At 43.7% G+C, this 25,867-nt stretch overlaps 1 protein-coding gene and 1 long non-coding RNA gene across 2 annotated transcripts in view; both read left to right on the plus strand.

Annotated features, from left to right (window-relative positions):
• Positions 1-25,867, plus strand: part of LOC147722994 (uncharacterized) — a 73,987-nt gene that overhangs the window by 10,672 nt on the left and 37,448 nt on the right. Inside the window, exon 2 of the mRNA XM_086965393.1 lies at positions 4,769-4,890. Within this exon, the coding sequence (XP_086821519.1) occupies positions 4,778-4,890 (113 nt within the window). The 5' untranslated portion in view covers positions 4,769-4,777. The remainder of the gene's footprint in view (positions 1-4,768; positions 4,891-25,867) is intronic.
• LOC147722995 (uncharacterized) lies at positions 12,722-25,776 on the plus strand. Its single transcript, XR_015310051.1, has 2 exons — positions 12,722-17,440; positions 23,135-25,776. It is a non-coding gene; the product is annotated as an uncharacterized LOC147722995 (long non-coding RNA).

Consider the following 25,867-nt stretch of genomic DNA (forward strand, 5'->3'; position numbering starts at 1 on the left):
AAAAAGGCAAAATTAGCAAAGACTTTTGTACTCTACAGACCCAAAGAGCCACAATACACTGCTCCCAGCAGAAGGCTACGAAAAGTGACATAAAATTGCAAAAAAACAAAGATGTAAGGCACTCACACACAAACACACCCACTAACCCACATACTCTAGTCTTACAAAATGGTGGACATGCAAATTACTTGGCAAGGCAGAAAAGTTAGAGAACTGGACAAGCAGACTGTTTTTGAGGCATACAGTGGTTTTACAAAATGGTGGACAACCCCATGGCGGGAACGGAGGTGGCTTAGTGGACAGACACACAGTGATCACCGATGAGAATCACACTGGCTACCTGCAGTAGAGTCCCTTCCTATACCTTCCAGGAGCAAAGATACACACTACTGCAGATAAAACATTCCACAAATATATACTTAAAATATACTTGGACCAATCCATGGGCCTACACACCACCAGGAAAGTGGGAACAAGAATGTACACAATCCAAGGAAAAAATAATATCAGCAAAGCAACATGGAAATGTGAAAAGTATGTAAAGAATGAACTTTAGGATGTCCCAAACACAAATATTCTTAGTTAACAATAATCAATGCCAAAGACTTCTAAAAGTTGCAAAAATGAACATTATTTTACCATCTTACACACACACAAATACACACACTAGTGGGGAAGCACATGGAGAAGAAGGTGGCCGGAGAACAAGTTAGCATGTCTGAATATATGGGTCACGGCTCCGTTACCCTTCCCACTTCAGCCATCAACTAGGGGCCGGACTGGCCATAGTGGGCACCGGGCAGCCCACTATGCCAAAGACTTCTAAAAGTTGCAAAAATGCACATTATTTAACCATCTTACACACACACAAATACACACACTAGTGGGGAAGTACATGGAGAAGAAGGTGGCCGGAGAACAAGTTAGCATGTCTGAATATATGGGTCACGGCTCCGTTACCCTTCCCACTTCAGCCATCAACTAGGGGCCGGACTTGCCATAGTGGGCACCGGGCAGCCCACCCCCCCATGCGCGACACGGGTGGGGGCCGATTTTGGGCCCATGGGGGCTATTTTTGTTACAGGGCCGTTTTTCGCAGCATAATCGGCCCTGTACCAAAATCGGCCAAAAACCGGCCAAAAACCGGCTCCGGCAAAGAGCTCTGCAGCACCTCCAACCCCCCCGAGTTTGCAGGCCAATCACTTTGCCAGGGCCTAATCCGGCCCTGCACCAACTGGTACATGCAGACAAAAAGTAACCTAAATTTGGTATCAGTTTACTCATGGCGGACCTCTGAGTTGCAGCTTCCAAATGCGGAGGTCCTGCAGCGAGTGAGGACCCCCAACCACAACTGTCACGAGTGCTGAGGCCTCTTGTGAATCTGGCCCTATATTCTTTTTATGGATCTGGCCTTGTTAATCAGGTTAAAGTAACTTCAACCCTTGATCATCTGCATGATGTGTGTTGCATATCTCAGTCAAGCGTTCATCCTTTGAAAGTCTTTAAAATGATCATAGCAAACTAAATTCCAAAGCCCTAGCCGAATTGGCCTTTTAGAGGTACTACCTTATAACAAATTCTTTCCAATGCTCAACAGGCTAGTGTCTCTGAACGATAAAGAATAAAGATTTTGGTAGGAACCACACAGAAGTATGGTTCTTGTTCCTTGTGCTACTGGAACAGATATAGAATTAATTTGATTCCTGCTGAGGCCCTTGCCTAACTTAAAGTCACACATTCCTGTCACAGTAAAACAGCTCAGTGTTTTTAGACACCTGCTAATTACCCATTTGTATAACACCAAGAAACAAGTTCAAATCATGGTAAATAGATGTTGCGGTTAAGGCACCTACTATGTGAGTCTGAGATGCTCAGGTCACAAGTAACAGCTTCAATGAGATAAATCATGAGGGTAATGATCACACAACAAAGATCTTTTTGAAAAATACAGGCCAGAGCTTCCATTTCCGGTAAACAAAAATCTATATGTTTGATCCACCTGCTGAAATCACATGTTGATTAACCAGTTTGCAGGGGATAAAAAGCTTGGGATCAACTGTCCTCATTATCCTATGCAAAAAGTACTGAAAATACATAGAATTATGTGTGGCTTTTACAGGGCTCAGACATTGTTAAAGTACCCCTAGAACTACTAAACCGGCCAACTTTGGGGCTTCATGCACAAAGGAGTAGAAGCAAAACCTGAAATGTGCAGAAATACAGGGTTTGCCATCTCAAATCAACTTTTTGCAATGCATAGCGCACATATATGAATTTGAGAAGATTTTCTGTTGGATGCATTAAGAATCACAAATACGAGGGTCGTGAAAGAGGCAATACCTCTTATATTTGGGAATTGCAGTCAAATGTATCAATGACATGAAGCAATTGGAGCTGAAAACTATTGATCAGTTACTGACCCAAATTGCACAACCTTTGTTTGTGAATAATGAATGAATGAATGAAATATCATTTATAATGCGCAGCTATGCCCAGTGGGCGTCAAGGCGCCTAAATCAAATAACAGGCTGTTAGCAGACAGAAACAGAGCCTAATGGTATGCATTAATAAAAAGCCAAGTTTTCAGTGACTTCCTAAAGAGGTCAAGGGAAGGCAGAAGCTTGATTTCCAGGGGGAGTGAATTCCACATCTGAGGTGCCAGTATAGAAAAAGCTTTGCTCCCCCATCTAGCCTTCTTGGCTCTGGGAGTTACCAGTTGATTAAGCTCACTGGAACATAGACATCTGCTCGGAACGTATCTAATGAGTAGCGATCCAAGGGCATCAGCCGAGCCTGCAGATAGAGCCTTGTATGTTAGGCAGAGGAGTTTAAACGTAATCCTTGAGGGAATGGGGAGCCAATGGAGGTTCTTCCTCGCCAAGGTCATAGAAGCCAACCAAGGCAGAGCGAGAGCAAACCGCGCTGCCGCGTTTTGTATAACCTGCAGACGCTGAAGCAGGCCCTTGTTGGCCCCGGCGTACAGTGAGTTGCAGTAATCAAGCCTTGAGCCGACAAGGGCGATCACCACCTGTTTCCGTGCCTGTGGGGACAGATAGTGAACGATCCTTTTCAGGGTCCTGATGACGCCCCAACAGGTGGCCACCGTTCTGTTGACCTGAAGCTCCATGGAGAGCTGGGTGTCAAAGATGACGCCAAGGTTCCTGGCAGATTGTGTAGGTATAGGGCAGCTACCTAAAGAGGGAGGCCACCAATCACCTGACCACATGCCCTGGTCTTTGCCAAAGACCAGGACCTCTGTCTTATCCCCGTTCAACTTTAGGGAGTTGGAGATCATCCACTCTGCAACAAGTTGCATGCAGGCCCTAAAGTTCGATGCTGTTTCGTTCACAGAGTGGGTCAGGGATACCATAATCTGCGTGTCGTCGGCATACGACACTACCTCCATCCCCTGAGATCTTACTAGTCTTGCAAGGGGGGCCACGTAGATGTTAAACAGGGTCGGACTCAATGCCGACCCCTGTGGCACCCCACATTGCAAGGACTTAACAGGGGAGAGGTACTCACCAAGCATGACACGTTGCTCTCGTTGATGTAAAAAGGAGCTCAGGAGACTGAGTGCCGGTCCTTCTACCCCTGCCTCCCTTAACCTAGATGTTAAAGTAAGGGGAGACAGGGTGTCGAATGCTGCTGAAAGATCTAGCAGCACCAGCACGGTGGTTTGACCCAAATCCACTTTTCTGCGGATGTTATCCATGACTTTCGTCAAGGCAGACTCCGTGCTATGCAGCTTTCTAAAGCCATGTTGGGACCCGTCCAAGAAACCAGAGGACTCAAGGAAGTTTCAAAGGTGGAGGTTCAAATGGGTCTCCAACATCTTAGCAGGGGCAGGCAGCAGAGAGATGGGTCTAAAATTCTTCAGTACTCCAGGGTCTAAGGTGGTCTTTTTCAGCAGCGGCTTTACAATGGCTTTCTTCCAAAGTGACGGAAAAATGCCCTGTTCCAAGGCTCCATTCATTACTTCCAGCATCGGAGGAAGAATGATCTCTCTGCAGTTCTTAAGTTGTTTCAGAGGAACTGGATCAAGTGGGGAAGACGATTTTGTTTTATCCAACAGGCTGTTAAGATCCTCCAAAGAGAGAGCAGGGAATTGTTCAAGGGACTGAGGGGAATCTTTATTCCACACTTCCAGTCGTTTAATTCGAGAGAAATCCTCAGAACTAAGAGAGTTCCTCTGCGACTTTAGAGCAATGTAAATATCATCTATCTTTTTGTAAAAGAAGTCTGATATATCATTACATAGCTCCTGGGAAGCAACTACAGGGTCAGGTACCTGGAGAGAGCACAGTGAATCCACTATTTTAAAGAGCTCTTTAGAGGATGTTAAGGAACAGGTTAGGTTGGAAAAATAGTCCTGTTTTTCCTTAATGACTCTATTTTTGTACTCTCGTAATAGGCTCTTATAGCCTTCTCGATCTCTGGGATCGAGAAGGCTATAAGAACATAAGCTCTTGGTAACTCAGAGTAGTTATAGCCCTTGCTAAACAGTCAGTTTTCTTACATCTCTATCCATCCACAGCTGTCACTTCTTACATCAATGTGGAATAACTGTATTATGACAATGAACATCAAATCAAAATTTTGCAGAAACTAAAAATGACAGTACACTGTCATTACGAAATATTCCAAATGAAATGACACACCCTATCCTGACAATCAGTTTTGGCTTTGAATGTTATTGTTTAACAATGCATATGAAACTCTGCCTTCACTCTGTCTCTCCTAATATGAGTCTGATATTATTTTGCAGATTCCCAAAATGTATTTCAGCCGGACTGTCTTGGAAGCTGGTCTCCTTCTTTGCTTCTGTGCTACAATAGTGACGTGCCTTGATCCAGGAAGATTGCGAACATCTTTTGCATACATGAGAAGGTATGTTAACAACTATCTTGCCTCATTTTGAGTTCCCCATTAGCTCTGTGGGGAACTCCCACTGCCAGCATTAACCATTTGGGTTGATTCTTCATGTGAGTTCATTGAGATTACAAGATAATGCCCCAGGTTTGCGGCATAACCTACTAGATCCTGATTTACTGTACCCTTTCAGTTGGGTTTCTCCACAGTCTGGAGACCATAATACAGATATTTAGCACCAACATTGAGCAAGTGCTAATATCTGATTGGCAAATATTGCCAGTGGTTAGATTAATTGTATACATCCCTCCCATCACCTTTTGTGTGTTTGATGTAACACTCTGTTTGGATGAGGATATGCCAAGATGTGGGTACCATGCTCACTGTGCCACTAAAACTAGGTTACACCCAACTGATGAGCCCAGATCAAGGAGAAACCAGTCTTTGGTTACTTGTGTTCCAGTTTAGAGTACACCTGGCCTGGCAGTTTGGGTTGGGCGCTTTCTATTGGAGCAGGATGGAGACTTATTTGCATATGGCTCTGTCAAAACCAAGGTGGCATGGTGGGCAAAAGAGCAAAGGGTTGGATTGCTACCTGAGTGAATGCTAGTGTTCTGACTCATTGCAGCATTCATCCCATTACTTTTTGTGTGTTAAATAACTGACGGGCTTAAACAAGCAGGTCATATATGGGCTGGCGGAAAGAATCTTTGGATAGGTGGGGAGGCTGGTGAGTTTCTTGGGAGAGCACTAATTGTGTCCCCCTTGGTAATAGAGTGGATACGCCAATACCAGTCTGTCTCTTATCTTGTGGCAGCCCCAATTTGCACCTTGGGGTGTTCCAGGTGCAGATCTGCACCCTCTAAAACTAGGTCTGTTATTTTCGGATCCAATCATTTTGGTATGGAAATACTGGTCATCTTGCAGTTTGCTGAGACAGTATCCTCGTGGGGAATGCATGTAATAAACGTTTTCCAGGTGCTGGGTGTCTTGTCTGTAAGTGTGAGAATACATTGCATGTCATCAGCGCAGGAAAGGATGTTGGTGCCGTGCTAAGTGATGATGTCTGCCAGGGGCATTATGTAAGCATTGATGATGGTTGTGCTAATAAAGGATCATCAAGGGACTTTGCAGATGAGGTCTTGAGGGTCTAAGGTGAAAGATGACAGGCTGACAGACTGGATCCTGTTAATCAAGACGGAGCAGAACCAGCAGGGAGCAAGGTCTTGGATTCCAGCAGGCGCTGTGGTGGTAGACCTTGTCAAACATTGTAGAGTGCTGGTAGCTGAGGTATTCAGTGAGTGTCTGTTGATAATATTCTCCAATACCTTGGCTGGGTATGAAAACAGAGAGATTTGTCTGTAGTTGGCAAGTGATGTGGAGAAGTGTGACTCAATGATTAGAGCGGCAGACCCTGATGCAGAGGTCTAGCTCAGGACCAGGGTTCAATTCCCCGCCTCGGCGGGTCTTGGGCTCAAAATTCCACGGACCTGATAATTTTCGCCTCGTTGCCTATTCCAATCATGAGTCCCACTCTGCAACTCTGGGCAATAGCTTGCTTAATCTCCACAACGGCCCCCACAATGCTAAGGATGCCTGGCCTCCACCTTGGGGGTACCCAGGAGTGGACGCCTCACAGGGAAAGCCAGGATGGGTTCCACAGTGGTATTCGTACAAGCGACTTGAGACCCTTGCGGGTGAGTAGTGCGCTATACAAGTATCAATTTACTTTTACATTTTGAGGGATCTGCAGAGGGGTTTTCAGCATGAGAATGGCTGTTGCATGTTTCCCATCTTCTGGTAAGGTGGCTGACATGGAGCAGGTGTTCTGAAAGGGTGTGACCATGGGGCTGATGGATAGGAGTTCTCTGCAGTATGCATGGTGGGGAAAAGGGTCCAACAAGGCCCCTGAGTGGATGAGCTTCATAATGGGGGGAGATTTGTTTGGGGTGATTGCATGCCATGTACTTAGTGATGGATCTGTGGATAAGATAAGGAGTTGGGTTCCTTAATAAGTCTCTCATAACCTTCTCTCACCAATCCCAAAGAACCTCTTGCAGGGTTGCAAAGAGTAGTTCAAATGGATTGAGGCCCACTCCTCCATGAGGGGCCTCCCTGTAAGCAAACAACAGGCATTCCAGGTAAGAGAACATCTCATCTCCTTCTAAGTTTATAATGTAAACCCATATTATGCATTTCATGGTTGTGTTGAACCTTTCTACAGAACAATATTCATTGGGATGGTGGGGGGTGAAATAATAAGTAACCCGACACTCATACTACGTTGCTTTCAAATAGGCAAACATGGAATTTGTAAAATGACTGGATTAGGGCCCAACTCAGGTCAAGATGCCTCGTAGGGCTGTAGGTACTGAAGGAGCAGGAACTGCCCTCAAAGTTTCTGATGTCATGGCCTGCTACCACCAAGCTCATCATATTGTCAGAGGCAATAAGGGGGTCTAGGGGTCAATAATATCAATCTCTACCCTATCAAATGGAGTCCCAATCACAGGCAGTGGGATGAGGGAAGCCTTTGGCTTGTCAGGTGCCTTGCCACTGTCTTGACAGGGGACACAGGAGCGACAAAACTCTTTCACTTGTTCTAACATCTGAGACGATTAGAAACGATTGACCAGCTTTTAGCAGATGTCCAGCTAAAGGGATGTCGTCGGCCAGGATAAGGAGGAATTCTCTTTACTGTCGGGGGACCAACACTCTAATGGTTGCCCATGGTGTGGGGTCCCTTGCCTCACGGTACAGAATTCCCTCCTTCCAGTAAAACCTTGTGGGTTAGAGTGTCATCACCCCCTCCTATTTGACAAACAGCTGTCTCAGGCTCTCAAGAGTGGGACTTTTCACCACACCTGGAAATGCTATCTGCATTAGCATGGTTAGAAGCGACCAAACCTCTTTCACTTTTTCTGGTGTCTGAGGACAGTAGAATTGATTGACCAGCCTTTCCCAGAATATCTAGCTAAAGGAATGTCATGGGGTAGGTTAGGGAGAAATTCACTAAACTGTTGGGGGACCACCACTTCTCTTGTTGCCCATGGTCTGGGCTCTCATGCCTCATTGTACAGGATTCCCTCCTCCCCGTACACTTCATGGGTTCCAGTGACATCAATCCCATCCTGTTTGACAGCCAGCTGTCTTAGGCCTTCAAGGGTGGGACAAGGCTTTTGCTCCTAGCTGAAGTCCTTAATGGGGCCAATCCAATCCTTGGAGTTCTGCCAAGTCAGGAAAATTTCGTACAGAATGAAACTCCTGCTTGGATCCGAGGCCATTCCCTTGAGGGTTAGGCTCCTTCTGGGTCTGTGGACTTTCGGAGTGACCTTGCCAGCCTACCTTCCATTCTACTTAGAACTAGATCATTGGGACATTTCTCCAGGCTCTAAATTCCCTTGACTTTCTTTTAAGGCCTTTTGTGCTCTAGTGGAGATACTCACCCACTCAGGGAGGCCCAGCATTGCAGCATGAGAACTTTTCTCCACCTCAGCCTAGGCAAATGTTTCAAGATTGTTGCCCAGCATACACTCCACTGGGATGGCCTGGGACACAGCTTCTTTCTTAGGGCTATAACCCCTCCCTACTCAAAGTCTTTCACAGTTATGGGAAGTTACAGTGTAAAATTGTCAGTGTTGACTATCTGGTGCACTTTATCAGGTAGTTCTGACTTAGGGAAACTAGCTTAATCATTACCACGTTAATGCTGACACCTGTATCCTTCAAGGCCTGGACTTCAGTCCCATGTATTCAAGGTCACTGCCTGTACTTTATCATGCTGGCAGGTCAGTGGGCCAGGTGTTCAACTTCCCCCTCACCCATGGAGACTAAAGTAGCTTCTGTGTACCCCTTGCAATTCTCAGAGACACTTCCATCTCCATCCCTACATTGAAATGCCTTTGGGATGGTCATGAGTTGGTGACTTCTTGGTGCATGCAGGATCCCTTCTCTTGTGCCCTGGCTGTTGACAGTTATAGTACACCCCAGCCTTCACATTGTCAAAGCTCTTTCCCAGGTATCCACTTTGCTTTGAATGTGGTGTGGCATTTGGCCTTTAGTCATGATTTGGTGATTCTTTGGAATTCTCTGACTTTTATTCTTGGCCCCTTCTTTCCCTTAAAGAGGGGATCTGTCCTCCTTCCATTTGTTCATCACTTTGGGATTCTTTGAGCACCATAGTGCACCCATTCATTAGCTATCTTCTCCAGCTCTCTAGTAGTAGATAGCTTTGAATACAACAGATGTTGCTGTGACTTATCTGATGTACAATATGTCTTCCATAACCACCAAATTTTAAAGACCCTCATAGGTGTACACCTGGTTACCTGTTATCCAGCGTTCCAGTGACTTCATAGAGGCATTACAAAGTTAACCCATGTCTGAGTTGACCCCTTGTGTGTGTTCCTGAAACGTCTCTCTGTACTCCTCTGGGGTTAGACAAAATAGTGCAATGAGTGCCTCCTTTATGTGGGCATATGACTCTGCCACATCATACTCCAGTATCAGCAGTCTATCTCTCACTACTGTTGGCATCAATTCCCACAATCAGGACCCACAATATTGGGTATCCTCTGTTCTCATTAATAGGGATTTCACATAGAATGCCAGCCCTTTATCTAGTAATTTACAATGGGAATTTAGGAGAGAGACTCTGTAGAGGAGACCTTACTACTCCCTGTCTGAATATAAACTCACTAAAAGGACTTCTCAAAATGACAAGAAAACAGGAGGAGGAAGGACAATCCCAGGATGTGGTGTAGTGAAGGTAACATGCACAGAGAATGGCCTGCTCAAAGGGAGGAGACTCTTTTCGGACAAGAACCCTTACTCACCCGAAGGTGACATGCTACATCATAGGGTTCCCTCCATACACTAGGGCCGCAAGGTCACTTATGTAGGCTGCAACTCTTCTGATCTTAAAGAGGAGATGAGGTGTTTTAAGTAAGGGACCAAAGGTAGGGGTGGTGAGGGGTAGAGTGCAAAGGAGGAAGTTTAAAACTGCATACAGGAGGCCAAATAACTTTTATTCTGAGGAATCCTGGGGCAGGATTAAAAAGAGAAAGGACTAGGGGTTATCAGCAGGTAGGTCAACCGGTTTCTGCCTTTTAGTGACCCCAACAGGGGATCAGGGGCATTCTTCAGGACCAGATGATAAGTCACTCTGCATACAAATCCATATATATGAGTGTAAGTAAATATACTTGCCACCAAGTTTCAGTATCTGTACAAATGAGTGATGGCTCTGAAATTGCAAGAGTATGAAAAACATAATCAAGAAAACAAAACACAAAAAGGCCATAAATCATGTGTCGAAGTGTCTTATTCGTTAAAAAGTACAAGAGCTCCAAATCAAATGATTCGGGTTTTTTGACAGCATGAATTAAAAGTGTTAACTAGGAGGTCTTACCTAATGGGAGATGTATAATATCTCTCTCCAGCCTTGTAGGTGACCCCAGTGTTTACACAGCTAGAGGAAATCAATGGGACAGGAAAATCAAACAGAAAAAACACTTATCAATAACCTCAGTAAATCGGGCATGCCGTGATTGTAAAATAAACAAGAAACATATGCGGTTGTGTGCTATAAAAGGAGTGGAAGAAATAACCTTGTGTTACTACACTATGTGGCAGACAAGGCATGTGTGTAATCAGAAATGGCATGTTAAATGAAAATGGCGCGCATTCCTAGGACTTGCCAGAATGGAAAAACGTGGGTGATCCTACAGGAAAGATATACTGAAAGAAAGAGGCAGACGCTAACGAATCTTGGAAAAGGTGCGTCCTGAAAATGCAACTTTGCCCTCGAAAGCAGCCAGATCTGTCACAGGTCCTATGAGGACCGGGTGTCTAACGCTATGCAGGCCGTTCGGCCAAGCAGAGGAAGAATGCGAGGTCTTTAAAAAACAGCACTTCCCATCCTACCTGCAAAGCGGTCCATGTGCTTTGGCATGCGTGAGTCTGGTGAGAGAGAGAGAGAAGACCTGTGACGCATAAATTGAAAAAGACACGCCAACGTAGCTCATGGGGATGCGTCTCTAAGGACCATGGGAAGTGTAGGTCCCAGTCCAGGAGTATGCACAATAGAAACCTCAGGCTGGGTGTCTGGATTATCAGAGGGGTGGGAGGAGATAAACTTCATTGAAAGAAATGTCGGGAAGAAGGGAAATGGGCCAGCAAGGCTGACATGTTCAAACATGAAAGGGAGTAGTTGAATCCATGGAGGGAAAAAATCAAAGGACGGTGGCATCAACTGGACAGAGGAGATGTGTACAAAATTAAGGAACAGGTGTGGTTCAGAAATGGAATGGACTCATTTTTATTCTAATGATGTGGGATGTCAGAATAACTTTTACAGGTAAGCCCCCAAACCTCCACAGCAACCCACCCACCAGGACTTAGGTGGCCACCCCAGCCTTGTGGATAACTATACAATCCTTCCTTACAACCCCATATGGAATCCCGAATGACCCCCCCTTTTTAGAACAGGGCCGGGCTGAAGGGGATGGAGAAGAAGTGGAAGCAGATCGACACTCGGGAACCAACAAGATGCCCAGAGAGTGTACTGGGACCTGGCAATCGAACAATGCCTGACACCGAGCATGACAAGAGATTTCTCCCCATCAACATGCACCATTCCAATTTAGTCGTCAATCTTAGTCTCAAGGTTCTACCCCATTAGAACAAGATGTCCTTGCCAAGGGACTGGGCTTTGTCCCCACCCAATTTGGTGATGATTTCATCACACAGATTGAACTATCCCAGTTCTTCAGAAAAATTCAACTGGCCTTCTTTTTTTAGACAATACAGAAGCTAATGATTTTGTAAGAGAAACCAAAACAGGCCTGTGAAGCAAATCTACCTTTAACCCACCCCTACACTTAGTTCGACCAGAAGTGGTGACTTTTCAGAAGGCTGTGAAAAACGAATCTGAGACCCTCTGCCAAATTGCCATTCTTCAATCTATCGAAAGCCGAATTGCAACTAGGATCAAACAGTGAGATAGTCATGAAACCGGCTGAAAAAAGAGGAGCCACAGTCATCATGGACCAACAGAGCTATCAAGATGAGTGCCATTGACAACTCAATGATCGAAGATACTACCAATGCTAACAGATGGACCCCACCCCTAGACCATAAAGACAATGGTTGAGAAAGGGAAAGATAAGGGATGGATCACCAAGGGTGAATCAGAGTTCATGGTATGAAAACAGCCTTAGAAGCTGTACTTTTTCATTTTACCAACAATACACAAACCTACCAGACCCCCACCTGGAAGAACCTTTGTCTCTGTTACTGTGTTATTGCTTGAACCACTTTCCCAAATTGTGGACTGTTTTACGCCCTATCGTAGCAGAAACGTCATCCTACCTGCAAAATACCAAACACATACTGAATGTACTTACTGAAATTGTCTTTGACCCGGAGAAACACCTTTTGGCATCTTCTGATGTGGAATCCCTCCATACCAACATCCCACAAGATGAGTCTTTACAAATGGTCAGAGATCTCTTGGACCATAGAAGGCAGGCCGACTTTACTTCAACTTCCTTTGTGATGGATTGTGCCACTATCACTAGGAAAGAGAATTTCTTCCAGTTTCAAGAACAACTTCACTTGCAGCTCACAGGGACTTCAATGGGAAGTACCTTTGCCCCAAGTATGGCTAAACTCTACAAGTACAGTTTCGAGCTCAAACATATTTACCCACCAGACAACCTTATTCTGCCAATCTCAAAATCTGGAGGCGATATATAAATGACATAAAGGTGACAAGGGTAGGCTCGGACAACTTACCAGAGACCTTCGCTGTTTGGCTTAACTCAAGGAATCCCCATTTGACATTCATGTGTGAATTCAACAGGACCTTCTTTCCCTATTTTGACCTACATATGCTCAGATCTATATAGACAACCAATGGCTCACAACTCCTTACTAAGCTACACCAGTTTCCACCAACATGCCTTAAGAAACAATCTTCCGGTGGGACAATTCCTCAGGATACACAGAAACTGCACCAAAGTCACAATGTACAGAGAGCATGCCAATACACTTAGTGCCCATCTATAGACTGATCTTACCCTACCAAATGCATACAAAAAGCAACAAAAAGGGCCATGAAGATCCACAGAGAAGCACTTCTTGAAAGATATACTAAGAACCCCATGGACCACATGATCTGCGTCAGCAAGTACAGTCACTTGACTGACATTGTTAAGAGATCAATAAATCGGAACTGGTCCTTTCTCAACATGTGAGAACTAGTTAACCAGACCCCTTTTGGCCCTTTAATGCAGCATTATTATCAGGGACATCTTGATACATACACGCCTTAAAGCACATCACCATACACTGAGGGAGGCTCACCAGAACACTCTATGATAAACGGTGCCTGCCAAAGGACACTATCCCTGTGGGTCGTGCTCTGTCTGTCCGTATGCCATACCTTTGTCACAGATAGACTTGGGCCTGACCACCCCGGGAGTTACGCATTCTAATTAACAGTAACACAAAGGGAGTCATCCATATACTATGCTGCCCTAGCAATTTGATATATGTGGGTATGACTACACACAAGGTGAGACAGAAATAGTGGAACATCAGAGTTTGATACTGTGCAAGAAAAATAACACTGAACTCACTAGATAATATTTAGACACAGGCCACACATAGGATGACAACAATCTCCAGACAAAGGAGACTCAGGAATAAGTCCTGTTTCACAGAGAACAAAGATGGAGTTTTAGGCTCCACTGGGATAGACAGGGCATGAATGACGATATCTTCTAGACAAGGCTGGGGTGTTAGATATGTACCCCCTTCATTAAGACAATACACCGACCAGGTGTAGTAATATCAGGGTTTTCCCCTCATCAGCCCCGCGTACATCCTAAACACAACATATTTTGATCATCCTCAAGACCATACACAGTCCAGTTAACATCAGGGCAGCTCCCACATGTTCACTATCTGTAAAGGCTAGTCTGACATCCCACATCATCAGAATAAAAATAAGTCCATTCCATTTCTTAACCACACTCGTTCTGTACTTTCATACACATCTCCTCGCTTCATGTTTGAACAGTTCGGCCTTTCCGGCCTGTTTCCTTTCTCCATGACATTTCTTTCAATGCGGTTTATCTCCTCCCTCCCCTCTGATAACGCAGACACCCAGCCTGAGATATCTATTGTGCATACTCTTGGACCAGGGACCTACACTTCCCATGGTCCTTAGAGACGAGTCCCCATGAGTTAATTCAGGCGTGTCTTTTTCAATTTATGTAGTCCAGACTGTCCTCTTTCTCTCTCACCCAAACTCCAGCATGCCGAAATACACAGACCTCCATGCAGGTAGGTGCATGGTCTTTCCAGACATTGCGTTCTTGCTGTGCTTGGCTGAACGCCCCACAAAGTGATAGACGCCCTGTCCTCATAGGACCTGTGACGGATCTGGCTGCTTTTGCGGCCAGAATTGCAATTTTGGGACGCACCTTTCCCAAGATTCTTTAGCGTGTGCCTTTTCTTTTCAGTATATCTTTCAAGTAGGGTCACACACTTTTTTGCCTTTCTGACAAGTCCTGGGAACACGCGCTATTTTCAATCAACATGCCATTTCTGAATACACACATGCAGTGCCTGCTGCATCGTATAGTAACACAAGGTTATTTCTTCCACTCCTTTATAGCACACAACCTCATATGTTTCTTCTTTATTTTACAATCATAACATGACAGATTTATTGGGGTTATTGATGAGGGTTTTTTTTGTTCGCTTTTCCTGTCCCATTGATTTTATCCAGCTGTGTAAACCGTGGGGTCACCTACAAGGCTGGAGAAAGGAATTATACATCACCGATTAGGTAAGGTCACCTAGGTAACACTTTTAATTCATTGCTGTCAAAAAAATGTTTTCCTTTTGATTTGGAGACCATGATCTACGTAACCAATAGGACACTCCAACACATGATTTATGGCATCTTTGTATTTTATTTTTTTGATTATGTTTTCATATGAGACGATGGACTCAGTCTTTTGAAATTTCCATGCCTTCACTAATTCGTACAGGTTAACAAAACGTGGTGGACAATGTATTTACTTACACTTACATATTTATATACATTTTTATGCAGAGTGACTTATCATCTGGACCTACTGCAGGGGTATATTTACTGATAACCCGTGGTATTCTCTCTTTTTAATCCTGTCCGAGGAGTCTGCAGAATAAAATATATTTGGCCTCCTGTATACAGTTTTAACTTCCCTTCTTTGCACTCTTCCCATCACCACCCCTACCTTTGCTCCTTTCCTTAAAACACCTCAGCTCCTTTTCAAGCCCAGAAAAGTTTGTAGCCCACATCAGTCACCTTGCAGCCCTGGTGTGAGGAGGAAACGCTATGATGAACCATGTCATTTTCTGGTAAGTGAGGGTATTTGTCCTAAAAGAGGTCTCATCCTTTTGTACAGGGCATTTTTAGTGCCCATTTTCTTCACTACACCACATCCTGGGATTTTCCTTCCTTTTCTCATTATTTTGAGATGTACTTTTAGTGAGTTTACAGCCATTTATATATGCCATCACTCTCTACATACTAAGGAATAATACCTTTGGGATTATAGGCACCCCCAGGATTCACCCTGTTTGCTTGTTGCTGCCGCCATGTCCTTGCATTTTAAGTCCCATCCTAATCCTCATCTCCTCTAGGACACATTTTCTTTCTTTAGAGCCAGCTTCCTCCCCAAGATCTTTAATAGGCTGAGCTGAGCTTCTAGGACCTTGGGTCTCCTTACTGAGATAGAGCTCTTTTGAATTGCAGATGTGTAGTCATGCCTTGATTGAACTGTAGAGGCCCTCCTCTGTGTCAATGAGATCGCTGCCATCTTTTTCATCCCCACTGTCAGGGGTGATTTCTTCTGCTAGTTGGTGCCTTGGCTCTTTTTGCTTCCCCCAGATTCGGAGGGGCTATCCCAGGCTTCATTCTTGGCAGTGATCCCTGGTTGAATTTTTCTATCCTGCACAACATCCTTAATCCATTTATCCTCAGTGGGGGCCAGTTGGCCAAGTCGGTGTCCATGATTTCCATCTTTGCAGACTTTCCTAAACGTTTTACCACTATTTGTGAATACTTGTTGTCGACTTACTGAGAACTTCTGAAAAAGGTGCCTTGGATATACAGAACGTTTTAAAATGTCTTCTCAGTGGCAACTCAGCAGATCATTTCAGTGGTTGCTAACTTATTATTTATCTGGTACAGCTGAACACAAGTTCTAGATCCCACTGCTAGACACCATTGGAAGGATTTGGATGTATTTTATAGTATGGTGGCACAACCTCACCATGTAATACACTAACAAAATCTGTTTTCGGTCCAGTCAGGCTCATTTATAAAACCTTCAGCTCAGCCCTGGGTAGCTAGGTAGCGTGTTCGAGCAGCAAGGCTAAAACAAAGGAGCTAGTGTAAAGCGTTTGATAGTACGAAACAACGAAATAAGAAATTCACACAACACAATAAAAATCTGACTCCAATTGCTAAAAATAGATTATATTTTTATGACTTTTAGCAATGTCCATGGTAGGGTTCCCGATATACCCAGATTTTTAAAGAAAACTTAAATCTCAGTTTAATTTTTGAATAAAACTTAGATCTCAGTTTAACTGCAAACAAGCATTGGTAACTGTAAAATGTATAAACCTTTGAAAAGTTTGTTTGAGTTGTGTTTGACTACTGAGACCCGGCTTGGGCACCCAAATCTGACTGGGGGAAAGTCAGGGAGGCAAATAAGGAGTATTTGTACAGTTACCTGGCCAACAAAGTGTTTTTAAGTACAGTTCCAAACTTTACAGCACAACCGCCATAATCTTCTTTGGAGAGGTCTAAATGCTACAGATGCAAGAGATGGAAGATGCTCAATGATGTTCAGGGTGTTGTGCAGTCGATTGGGATGTCTTTGTGGGTATTTACCTGTCTGAAGGTCAGGTGGGCTGACTTTGGCCTCAGTTTGGAGTCTTTTGAAGTCCTCTTACAGTTAGTGGAAGGCCAACTGCTGCTCTGCTACAAGCCTCCGTCCACTGTGATATCCTTGGGTGGAGGCTTGCATCCCTCTTAGGTGACCAATCTTGACTCACATAACACCCCGTGGTCTGATAGACTCTGGTGCAACCTTTGACAAATGAGGATCAATCTTTTGTGGTGCAAAGCAGCAGACAGCAGTGACTCTTCTGGAGTGGCTACTGAATTCCTGAGTTGGGCTACCTCAGCTTTGATGGCCCTGGTGCTGGTTCCAAGGGGCAAACCGACTGAACCTTGGAGTCACTCCTTTGGTCGGGGTTTGGGAGCTCAAGCCAGGAGCCACAGTCCTCTCTGCACTAGCTCAAAGTATGGCAGGTGCAGTCTAGCAGCCTCTCTTTGATGAGTCCAGGGGGCAGGAGGGTCAGTCCTTCTTCAGTCCTTTTTCCAGTTCTGATATGATGTGAGGTTCAGGGTGCCCAGAAATTGCACTGGGAAGATAATGCGTTCACTAGCCATAGAGGTATCAGGTCTCTTCCCATTCTGTGATGTCTTTCTAGCTATGTGTGAACAATAAAGAATTTGCTAACCCCCACGTGAATACTTGTGTGAAATTTTTAGAAAAACACAAACAAAGAAATTATCTTCTGCTTGTGCAGGTATTTTATTTACACCTTTTTGAATTTTATCAAGTTTCTTTATATATTTTCATGGATGAGAAAGATACTTATAAACCACATTTATACATATATACAACTATTATACAACAAACATATATACAAATATAGACAGTTTTTGTACAATCTTCTTTTTCAAATGCTGCGATTTCACAAATAATGACTCTTTGCGAAATATTTCTCACTTATAATTACCACAAAATGAAAATAGAAGCAAGAAAAGGCAACCAAATTATTATAAGAAAGGTCAATATCAACTTTGGAAAAAATCAAAGCGATTAACAATAAATTCTAGTTCACTTTCTTTTAGTGCCTGCCGACGCGTTTCGAATCTGGAGTTAAATTACAGATTCTCATCAGGGCTCTTTCATTGGGGGTAATCTAAATAGAGAATGCAAAAGAAGATCATTCAGTAACTAAATCTGAATAAGAGTAACTTGTTCTCCCCTTATAGAGATTAGATGTCACAAAGCCTGTTACCTTAAGCTGTGGGCAACGCGGTCCCGCGGGTCCAATACATGTAACGAAGCTAATGACTTCCTGGGTCCTTTTAGTGTGACTGTGGACCTACTGTACGGAATGAGGGATATTTTACTATTTTCATCAAGGAAAAACCAAAGGACAGCCTGTTTCACAGACAGAAAAGCAAAAAATCCATACCTATAATGGTGTAGTCAGCGTGGGGGGGTTTCTTTAGTTTTGTTATTGTCCTCCGCACACACACGGGGATTCCAAAATTCTGCAAGGTACAAAGAATAGTGCTCTTAAAAGCCCATTCTTTTTCTTTTAGCTTTCTACTGGGTGACATTCGCAACGAAGCAGGACGTACCTGTACTGTTTGCTTTTACTGCAGGGAACGTGTTCTGATCCTCTCCGATCTGGCACGCCTCTGTTGTTTAAATTCCGCCGCGCGGGACCGTGATTCAGCATCCTCCGCGGTGTTGGAGACAGAGTTTCAAATCGCGCTGTACACCTACATTGGAATTATTACGGTTTTAGTGGGAGCTAAATTAAGGATTCGCAAAAAGTCGGTCTCCCCCACCCACACTCACCTTCCTCTCACTGTGGCTTCCTCTCGCAGCAAACCTTCCACCATTACTGAGGCCATGGTTGGCTCTTCCACTATATCAAGCCGCTGCTAAGCATTATGGTACCTGTAGTTTACCAATCGTTGTGGAGAGTCCAAGTGCCTTACAGCCTCGAAATCTCTGACAACGAATTCAAGCCAGTTTGTGCGCTATTAAATTTTAAAATCAAATAAGCCTCCTTTCTGAGCAACACTTGTTCTATGTTAATGCCGGGTTCTTCAGCTCAACAGCAGAACGAAACAGATAAACTGACTAGACTTCGGAAAAAGCACATTCGCACTGAACTTCACGGGCATTTCCTTCTGAAGCACCTAAGGGATGGGACCATCCCATGGGGGCTTCAGGTTAAGAATGTCCCAGTGATTTTCACTGAAGATACAGATTATAAAAAAGGTTTCAGCTGCATCAACACAAAGTGCAGCAGGGACCTGATGGTCCATACTATTGAAACCGCTCAGAGACTATGTGCTAAGGAATTACAGGAAATTGAGGATCTAACGCAAGCGATCAGGGACAGCCAGTTGATTCCAGACTCAAAGGCTCTCTTAGAGAAGCTAGATAAAGAAATCCAGACCTTCAAAGATAATACCATCAACAGCAAAACTGCCCAGTACGAACGGGATTCTAAATCTTTCACGCTAGAGAGGGCTTATCCCTTTTTAAAAGACGATTACTATTCTCAAACGGATTCTCGCGGAGCACTTTCTAATTTCCAAGGGAGGTCACGAAACAGGTTTAAAACTTTTTCAGAAACCTCATCTTCTGAATCCTCAGGTTCAGACACAAGAGGGAATAAAAAACAAACTCCTTTTTTAGAGGAAGGCCAACAGTCAAAAGTTCGATTCAAAACACCATGGGAGATGAGAACGCGGCGAAACTTCTACAAGTCGTAGGAGGCTCTTCCACTATAGTTAACCTTTCCACTAGAGCATTATCAAAAGATGAAGAATCGGTCCTCAATTTGGGTCTTAAATTTGTTCCTTCTAGGCAGACAGACTTTACCAAAATCAAACTGGAAACAATAGAATTCTGCCGCAAGATTAGACTCAAAGCATTCTTTGCCAATCAACCATCCAATACCACCACTGAAACTACAGGACTAAGGAACAAATCTTCATTTGTTCCCAGTCACAACATCCCCAAACAGATATATGCCTTCGAGCAAATCATGTTGTCATCTATAAACAAACTGGAAAATAAGAAAAAGTTTGTACAACGTAACATCACTAAAGGACAACAGGCCGCACTGAAGACTCTTAAAGAAGATTCTTCAGTAGTAATAAAACAGGCCGACAAAGGTGGTGCTGTTGTGATTTGGCCCAGAGAAAAATATCTGGCAGAAGGGCTTTCTCAAGTCAATAATCTAGAATGGTACAGAAAGTTGAAAGAAGACCCGTTACAACAAATTCAGGCTTCAATTTTGAACATTGTCCAAATGGGAAAGGAAAGTGGGTTTTTAGGCCCCAAAGAGGGAGAGTTTCTAATGAAAAAGTTCCCAAGAACTCCAGTGGCATATTTTTTGCCCAAAATACACAAAGACTTAGCCAATCCCCCGGGACGCCCAATAGTCTCAGGGTGTGAATCTTGTCTTGAGCCCTTATCTAAATACGTTGATTTTTTCCTCAAGCCATTTGTGGCCAAAGTGAAAGCGTATTTAAGAGACTCAACAGATTTTTTGACAAAAGTTGAGGGAACCCTGTTTGATCAAACCACCTAACTCATGGTGACCATGGACGTCACTTCACTTTATACGCAGATCCCACAGGACGAGGCGTTAGAAGTGAAAGAACTCTACCTGGACTCTAGAGAAAGACCCCATAGAGTCCCCACGTCCTTCATCCTTAAACTAGCGGAAGTCACATTGAAAAGGAACTACTTTCGTTTTAATGACGATTTTTTCATGCAAATTAAGGGCACCGCGATGGGGTGCCCTTATGCACCTGAGATGGCCGTACTGTTTATGGCCGAGTACGAGAAAAAATATGTGGAAGAAAACAATCCCTTTCAACATCATATAATTCACTGGTACAGATATATCGACGACGTGTGGCTCCTGTGGCAGGGGAGCCACACCGAGTTGATCGACTTCCACAACTGGCTCAATGCTAGACATAAGGACATTAAGTTCTCTGTGGATTCAAGCAATTTGAAAATGACATTTTTGGATGTTGAAATATCAAATATGGACGGTAGATTGAGTTCCTCCTTACATAAGAAAGCAACCGACAAGAATGCCATCCTCCACTACAGGAGTTTGCATCCAAGAAATCTAAGGGCGAATGTCCCATATGGACAACTTCTTCGAATTAGAAGAAATTGCTCTGAAATAAAGCAGTTCGACCAACATGGACAGAACTTTGGTGAGGAAATGGGCCAAAGGGGATACCCCAGTAAGTTACTAAAACACTCATACAAAAGAGCACGTTATACCCCTGGAGAGTGCCTCTTTGAAACTAAAGTAAAACGGGACCTGGAGAATTTGGTGTGCGTCACCACCTTTTGTGCAGAAACACATAACATAAGACAAATGGTGCTCAAACATTGGCATCTTCTTGAAGAACTTGAAGTACCCTTCCCACGCCCTATTTTTGCATATAAGAAAAATCAAAGTATAGGACAACAGATTGTCCGTGCAGATATAAGGCTAACCAAACCCAAAAGTGATTTGTTATCACAAAGGGGTCTAAAGCCCATTGAAGGCCACCACAGATGTGGTAATTGCGTGGCATGTGATTCCACCATTGAGGGCAAAACCTTCCAACACGCAAATATTATTTGGCCACACACTGGCTTTTCGAACTGCAGGACCAAAAATGTTGTGTACGCCATTGTTTGTCCGTGTCCAAAAGTGTATATAGGAAAGACGACCCAACAAGTTAATGCACGCATGACACAACATCGATCACGTCTCAAAAATAAAGTTCAGACTGCACCTCTTGTGCAACACTTCATTGAGAGTAATCATGCGGATAATGAATTCCAGTGGACCGTCCTGTTTAGCATGAATCAAATGAAACCCAGCATTAACATAGAACAAGTGTTGCTCAGAAAGGAGGCTTATTTGATTTTAAAATTTAATAGCGCACAAACAGGCTTGAATTCGTTGTCAGAGATTTCGAGGCTGTAAGGCACTTGGACTCTCCACAACGATTGGTAAACTACAGGTACCATAATGCTTAGCGGCGGCTTGATATAGTGGAAGAGCCAACCATGGCCTCAGTAATGGTGGAAGGTTTGCTGCGAGAGGAAGCCACAGTGAGAGGAAGGTGAGTGTGGGTGGGGGAGACCGACTTTTTGCGAATCCTTAGTTTAGCTCCCACTAAAACCGTAATAATTCCAATGTAGGTGTACAGAGCGATTTGAAACGCTGTCTCCAACACCGCGGAGGACGCTGAATCACGGTCCCGCGCGGCGGAATTTAAACAACAGAGGCGTGCCAGATCGGAGAGGATCAGAACACGTTCCCTGCAGTAAAAGCAAACAGTACAGGTACGTCCTGCTTCGTTGCGAATGTCACCCAGTAGAAAGCTAAAAGAAAAAGAATGGGCTTTTAAGAGCACTATTCTTTGTACCTTGCAGAATTTTGGAATCCCCGTGTGTGTGCGGAGGACAATAACAAAACTAAAGAAACCCCCCCACGCTGACTACACCATTATAGGTATGGATTTTTTGCTTTTCTGTCTGTGAAACAGGCTGTCCTTTGGTTTTTCCTTGATGAAAATAGTAAAATATCCCTCATTCCGTACAGTAGGTCCACAGTCACACTAAAAGGACCCAGGAAGTCATTAGCTTCGTTACATGTATTGGACCCGCGGGACCGCGTTGCCCACAGCTTAAGGTAACAGGCTTTGTGACATCTAATCTCTATAAGGGGAGAACAAGTTACTCTTATTCAGATTTAGTTACTGAGTGATCTTCTTTTGCATTCTCTATTTAGATTACCCCCAATGAAAGAGCCCTGATGAGAATCTGTAATTTAACTCCAGATTCGAAAAGCGTCGGCAGGCACTAAAAGAAAGGGAACAAGAATTTATTGTTAATCGCTTTGATTTTTTTCCAAAGTTGATATTGACCTTTCTTATAATAATTTGGTTGCCTTTTCTTGCTTCTATTTTCATTTTGTGGTAATTATAAGTGAGAAATATTTCGCAAAGAGTCATTATTTGTGAAATCGCAGCTTTTGAAAAAGAAGATTGTACAAAAACTGTCTATATTTGTATATATGTTTGTTGTATAATAGTTGTATATATGTATAAATGTGGTTTATACGTATCTTTCTCATCCATGAAAATATATAAAGAAACTTGATAACATTCGAAAAGGTGTAAATAAAATACCTGCACAAGCAGAAGATAATTTCTTTGTTTGTGTTTTTCTAAAAATTTAACACAAGTATTCACGTGGGGGTTAGCAAATTCTTGATTGTTCACATTTCATTGGTCCAGCTTCCCCTACACCCCAGGACCAAACTCCTCTTCTTTACCAATTTCTAGCCATGTGTGGCATCTAGCAAACCCAGAGTGCACTATACTGGCCACTCTCAAGTTGTCTGAACTCTTCCTTGAATGTTAGGAGTTTGGTAGCCTACTCTAGAGGTGTGGATACCTAATGGCTACATGCCCAGGGCAAAACCTGTTTGTGCAGTGGTCTGCCCTCTCTGTCCCTGCTGCCAGACTGTCTACCTGAACAAAGTTGCTTCCTGCGAATGGGGATTTTACACCTCATCCTGTAGCAGGCTACTATTGTTAATGAACCTGGTAGACATTCACAATACAGCCAAGGAGGGCAGAAAGCAGTCTGGTGTATAGTGACAGTGTGAGGCCAGTGGAGAAACTGGGTCACAAAGTGTCACCTTTCTAAAAGTTGCATTACTATGAAAGTGAGGTAAAATTTGACTTGGGCATCAAGGTAGGTTTAATGCAAAGATAATTTGTTAACTTACAGTACCCATCTCAGTAGTTCTCTTCAGATGTTAGCTTGTTAGCTGGACTTAATGGTCAAGTGGTAACCCTGTGTTAGCCAATAGGGCTACTAACTCTCCCACTGCAAAATAACTATTTGGAAGTGTTGTTGTCAGGACATATATATAAAATACATGTCTTACTTAATAATACTTAATACTATTCAGCTCCCTGCATTCAGGCTCCATTGACCTTCCTTAGGGGAGATTTACACATCTGTTTATGGGAAGTAGGGGCTTTGCCATTGATTTTAATGGCAAAGTAGTAGCAGGGTTAACTCTGCCCTTCCAGTCTGCAGTTGCAGGCTGGGAGCCATTTTATACTTTGTCACACACAGGGTGACACAATTAGTGCTGCAGCCCTGGACCGACACTCAACCTTACATACTCTAAATACCATATACTAAGGTCTTATAAGTCAGTGTCTGCCATGTTGGGTTAGCCAATTCAACATATACTTTGTGATAGGTTAGAACATTGTCACTGAGGTCTGATTAGCAGGTAGAAGAACATCCCTTTTCCTTTTTAGTTTACCTGTCAAACCCATAACATGCCTTTCTTGCTCTTGTTGGACCTTTCTACAAGACCATTTCTTTGGTGATGAAAGGGGTGGTGAACTTATAAGTCTCCCAACACTGATCCAACATTGCTTTCAGATAGGCAGACATGGAATCTGTGCCCTTACCTGAAATGACCTCTTTAGATAACCCAACGCTGGTGAAGATGCCAGGTAGGGCTCGAGCTACTGCAGAAGCAGAAACTGTACTAAAGGGAAATAGCTTCAGGGTGTCTGGTGGCATGGCCCACTACCACCAGGAGAAACCTATTGCCAGAGGCAGTAGGTTGGTCTAGGGGACCAGCAATATTGATCTCTACCCTCTCAAAGGAAGTCCCTTCCAGGAGGGGAACCTCTGGCTTGCCTTTTGCCTTTCCACTGACTTGACAGGGGACTCAGGAACGACAACATTCTTTCACTTTTTCTGACATCTGATACCAGTTTGTGTAGGTTAATTCTGTCTAAGATGGCACTACGATACCATATCCATTGATGGGTCTTGCGACTTAAGCCTTTCCCAGGAGAGATTTGTCTGAATTTTGGGCTTGAGAGGTTGCACATGACCCACTTGGTGGCCCAAGAACACTAGAGACCCTTGCCCTATCTGGCCCTTACGTGCCTTGATAGTCATCCCTACTTGTTGAAGGGCGTGAAGCACTTCTCTGAGGCGGACAAGACGATCCTTCCACTTAGAACAAAATACAGTAATGCCATGCAGATATGCTGCACTAAAGTCTTCCAAACCTAAGAGTACTCCGTTTACTAACCTCTGGAAAGTGGCAGGTGTATTCTTCAACCCAAATGATATTTGGTTTGAACTGAAACTGCCCTTCAATAGTTGAAAATACAGACTTCTCCTTGGCTCCTGGAGTGAGGGTTATCTGTCAATAACCTAAAGTCAGTTCAAAGGTGATCAGATATTTTGCAACCCCCAACTTATCAATGAGCTCATCTGCTCTAGAAATAAGGTAAGCATCAGTCTTGTTGTCTGCATTTAGACATCTGTAATCCACTCAGTATCTCTTTTCTGCTTGTCCTCCCTTGGAACTTGACTTAGGCACTAGGACTACTGAACTAGCCCATGGACTACTAGACCATTCAATCACCCCCAACTCTAGCATCATTTCAACCTTAGCTTTGATGCTAGCGTTGACCTGGTCTGACAATCGGTGTATCTTGCTTTGGACAGGCAATCTGTCACTGGTGTCCACATCATTGGTACACCATGTTGTCAAAGCTGGAGTTAACGAAAAGAGATCTGCAAAGTGACTGAGTAGTTTGTAACAGTTTATTTGCTGCTGTTCTGTCAAAGAGGAGGAGAAAACTACTCCCTCCACTGAGCCTCTTTAACATTGGTGGATAGTAGGTCAGGAAGAGGTTCACTCTCCTCCTCTTCCCCTCCATCAGCTACTATGAGAATAGAGATGTCTGCTCTGTCATGATGGACCATGAGCCTATTCACATGTATCGCCCTAATGGGGTATTTGGAAATACCCAAATCTACCAAAAAGTAACTTCACCCTTTTTCTCTAAGATAGGGTAAGGCACAGTCAGCTTGACCTGGAGGCCCCTGGGGGTTCCATAGTAAAATATCGACAGTAAAAATATTGATGAAAAAATATTGATGTGAAAATATTGATAAAAAAAATATAGACTTCCTATATAGAAACAGTTAAGTACAATATTAATGATGTAAACAATATTGAAGTA

The sequence above is a fragment of the Lissotriton vulgaris genome, chromosome 4_1, assembly GCF_964263255.1.
Source record: "Lissotriton vulgaris chromosome 4_1, aLisVul1.2, whole genome shotgun sequence".
NCBI lineage: Eukaryota > Metazoa > Chordata > Amphibia > Caudata > Salamandridae > Lissotriton > Lissotriton vulgaris.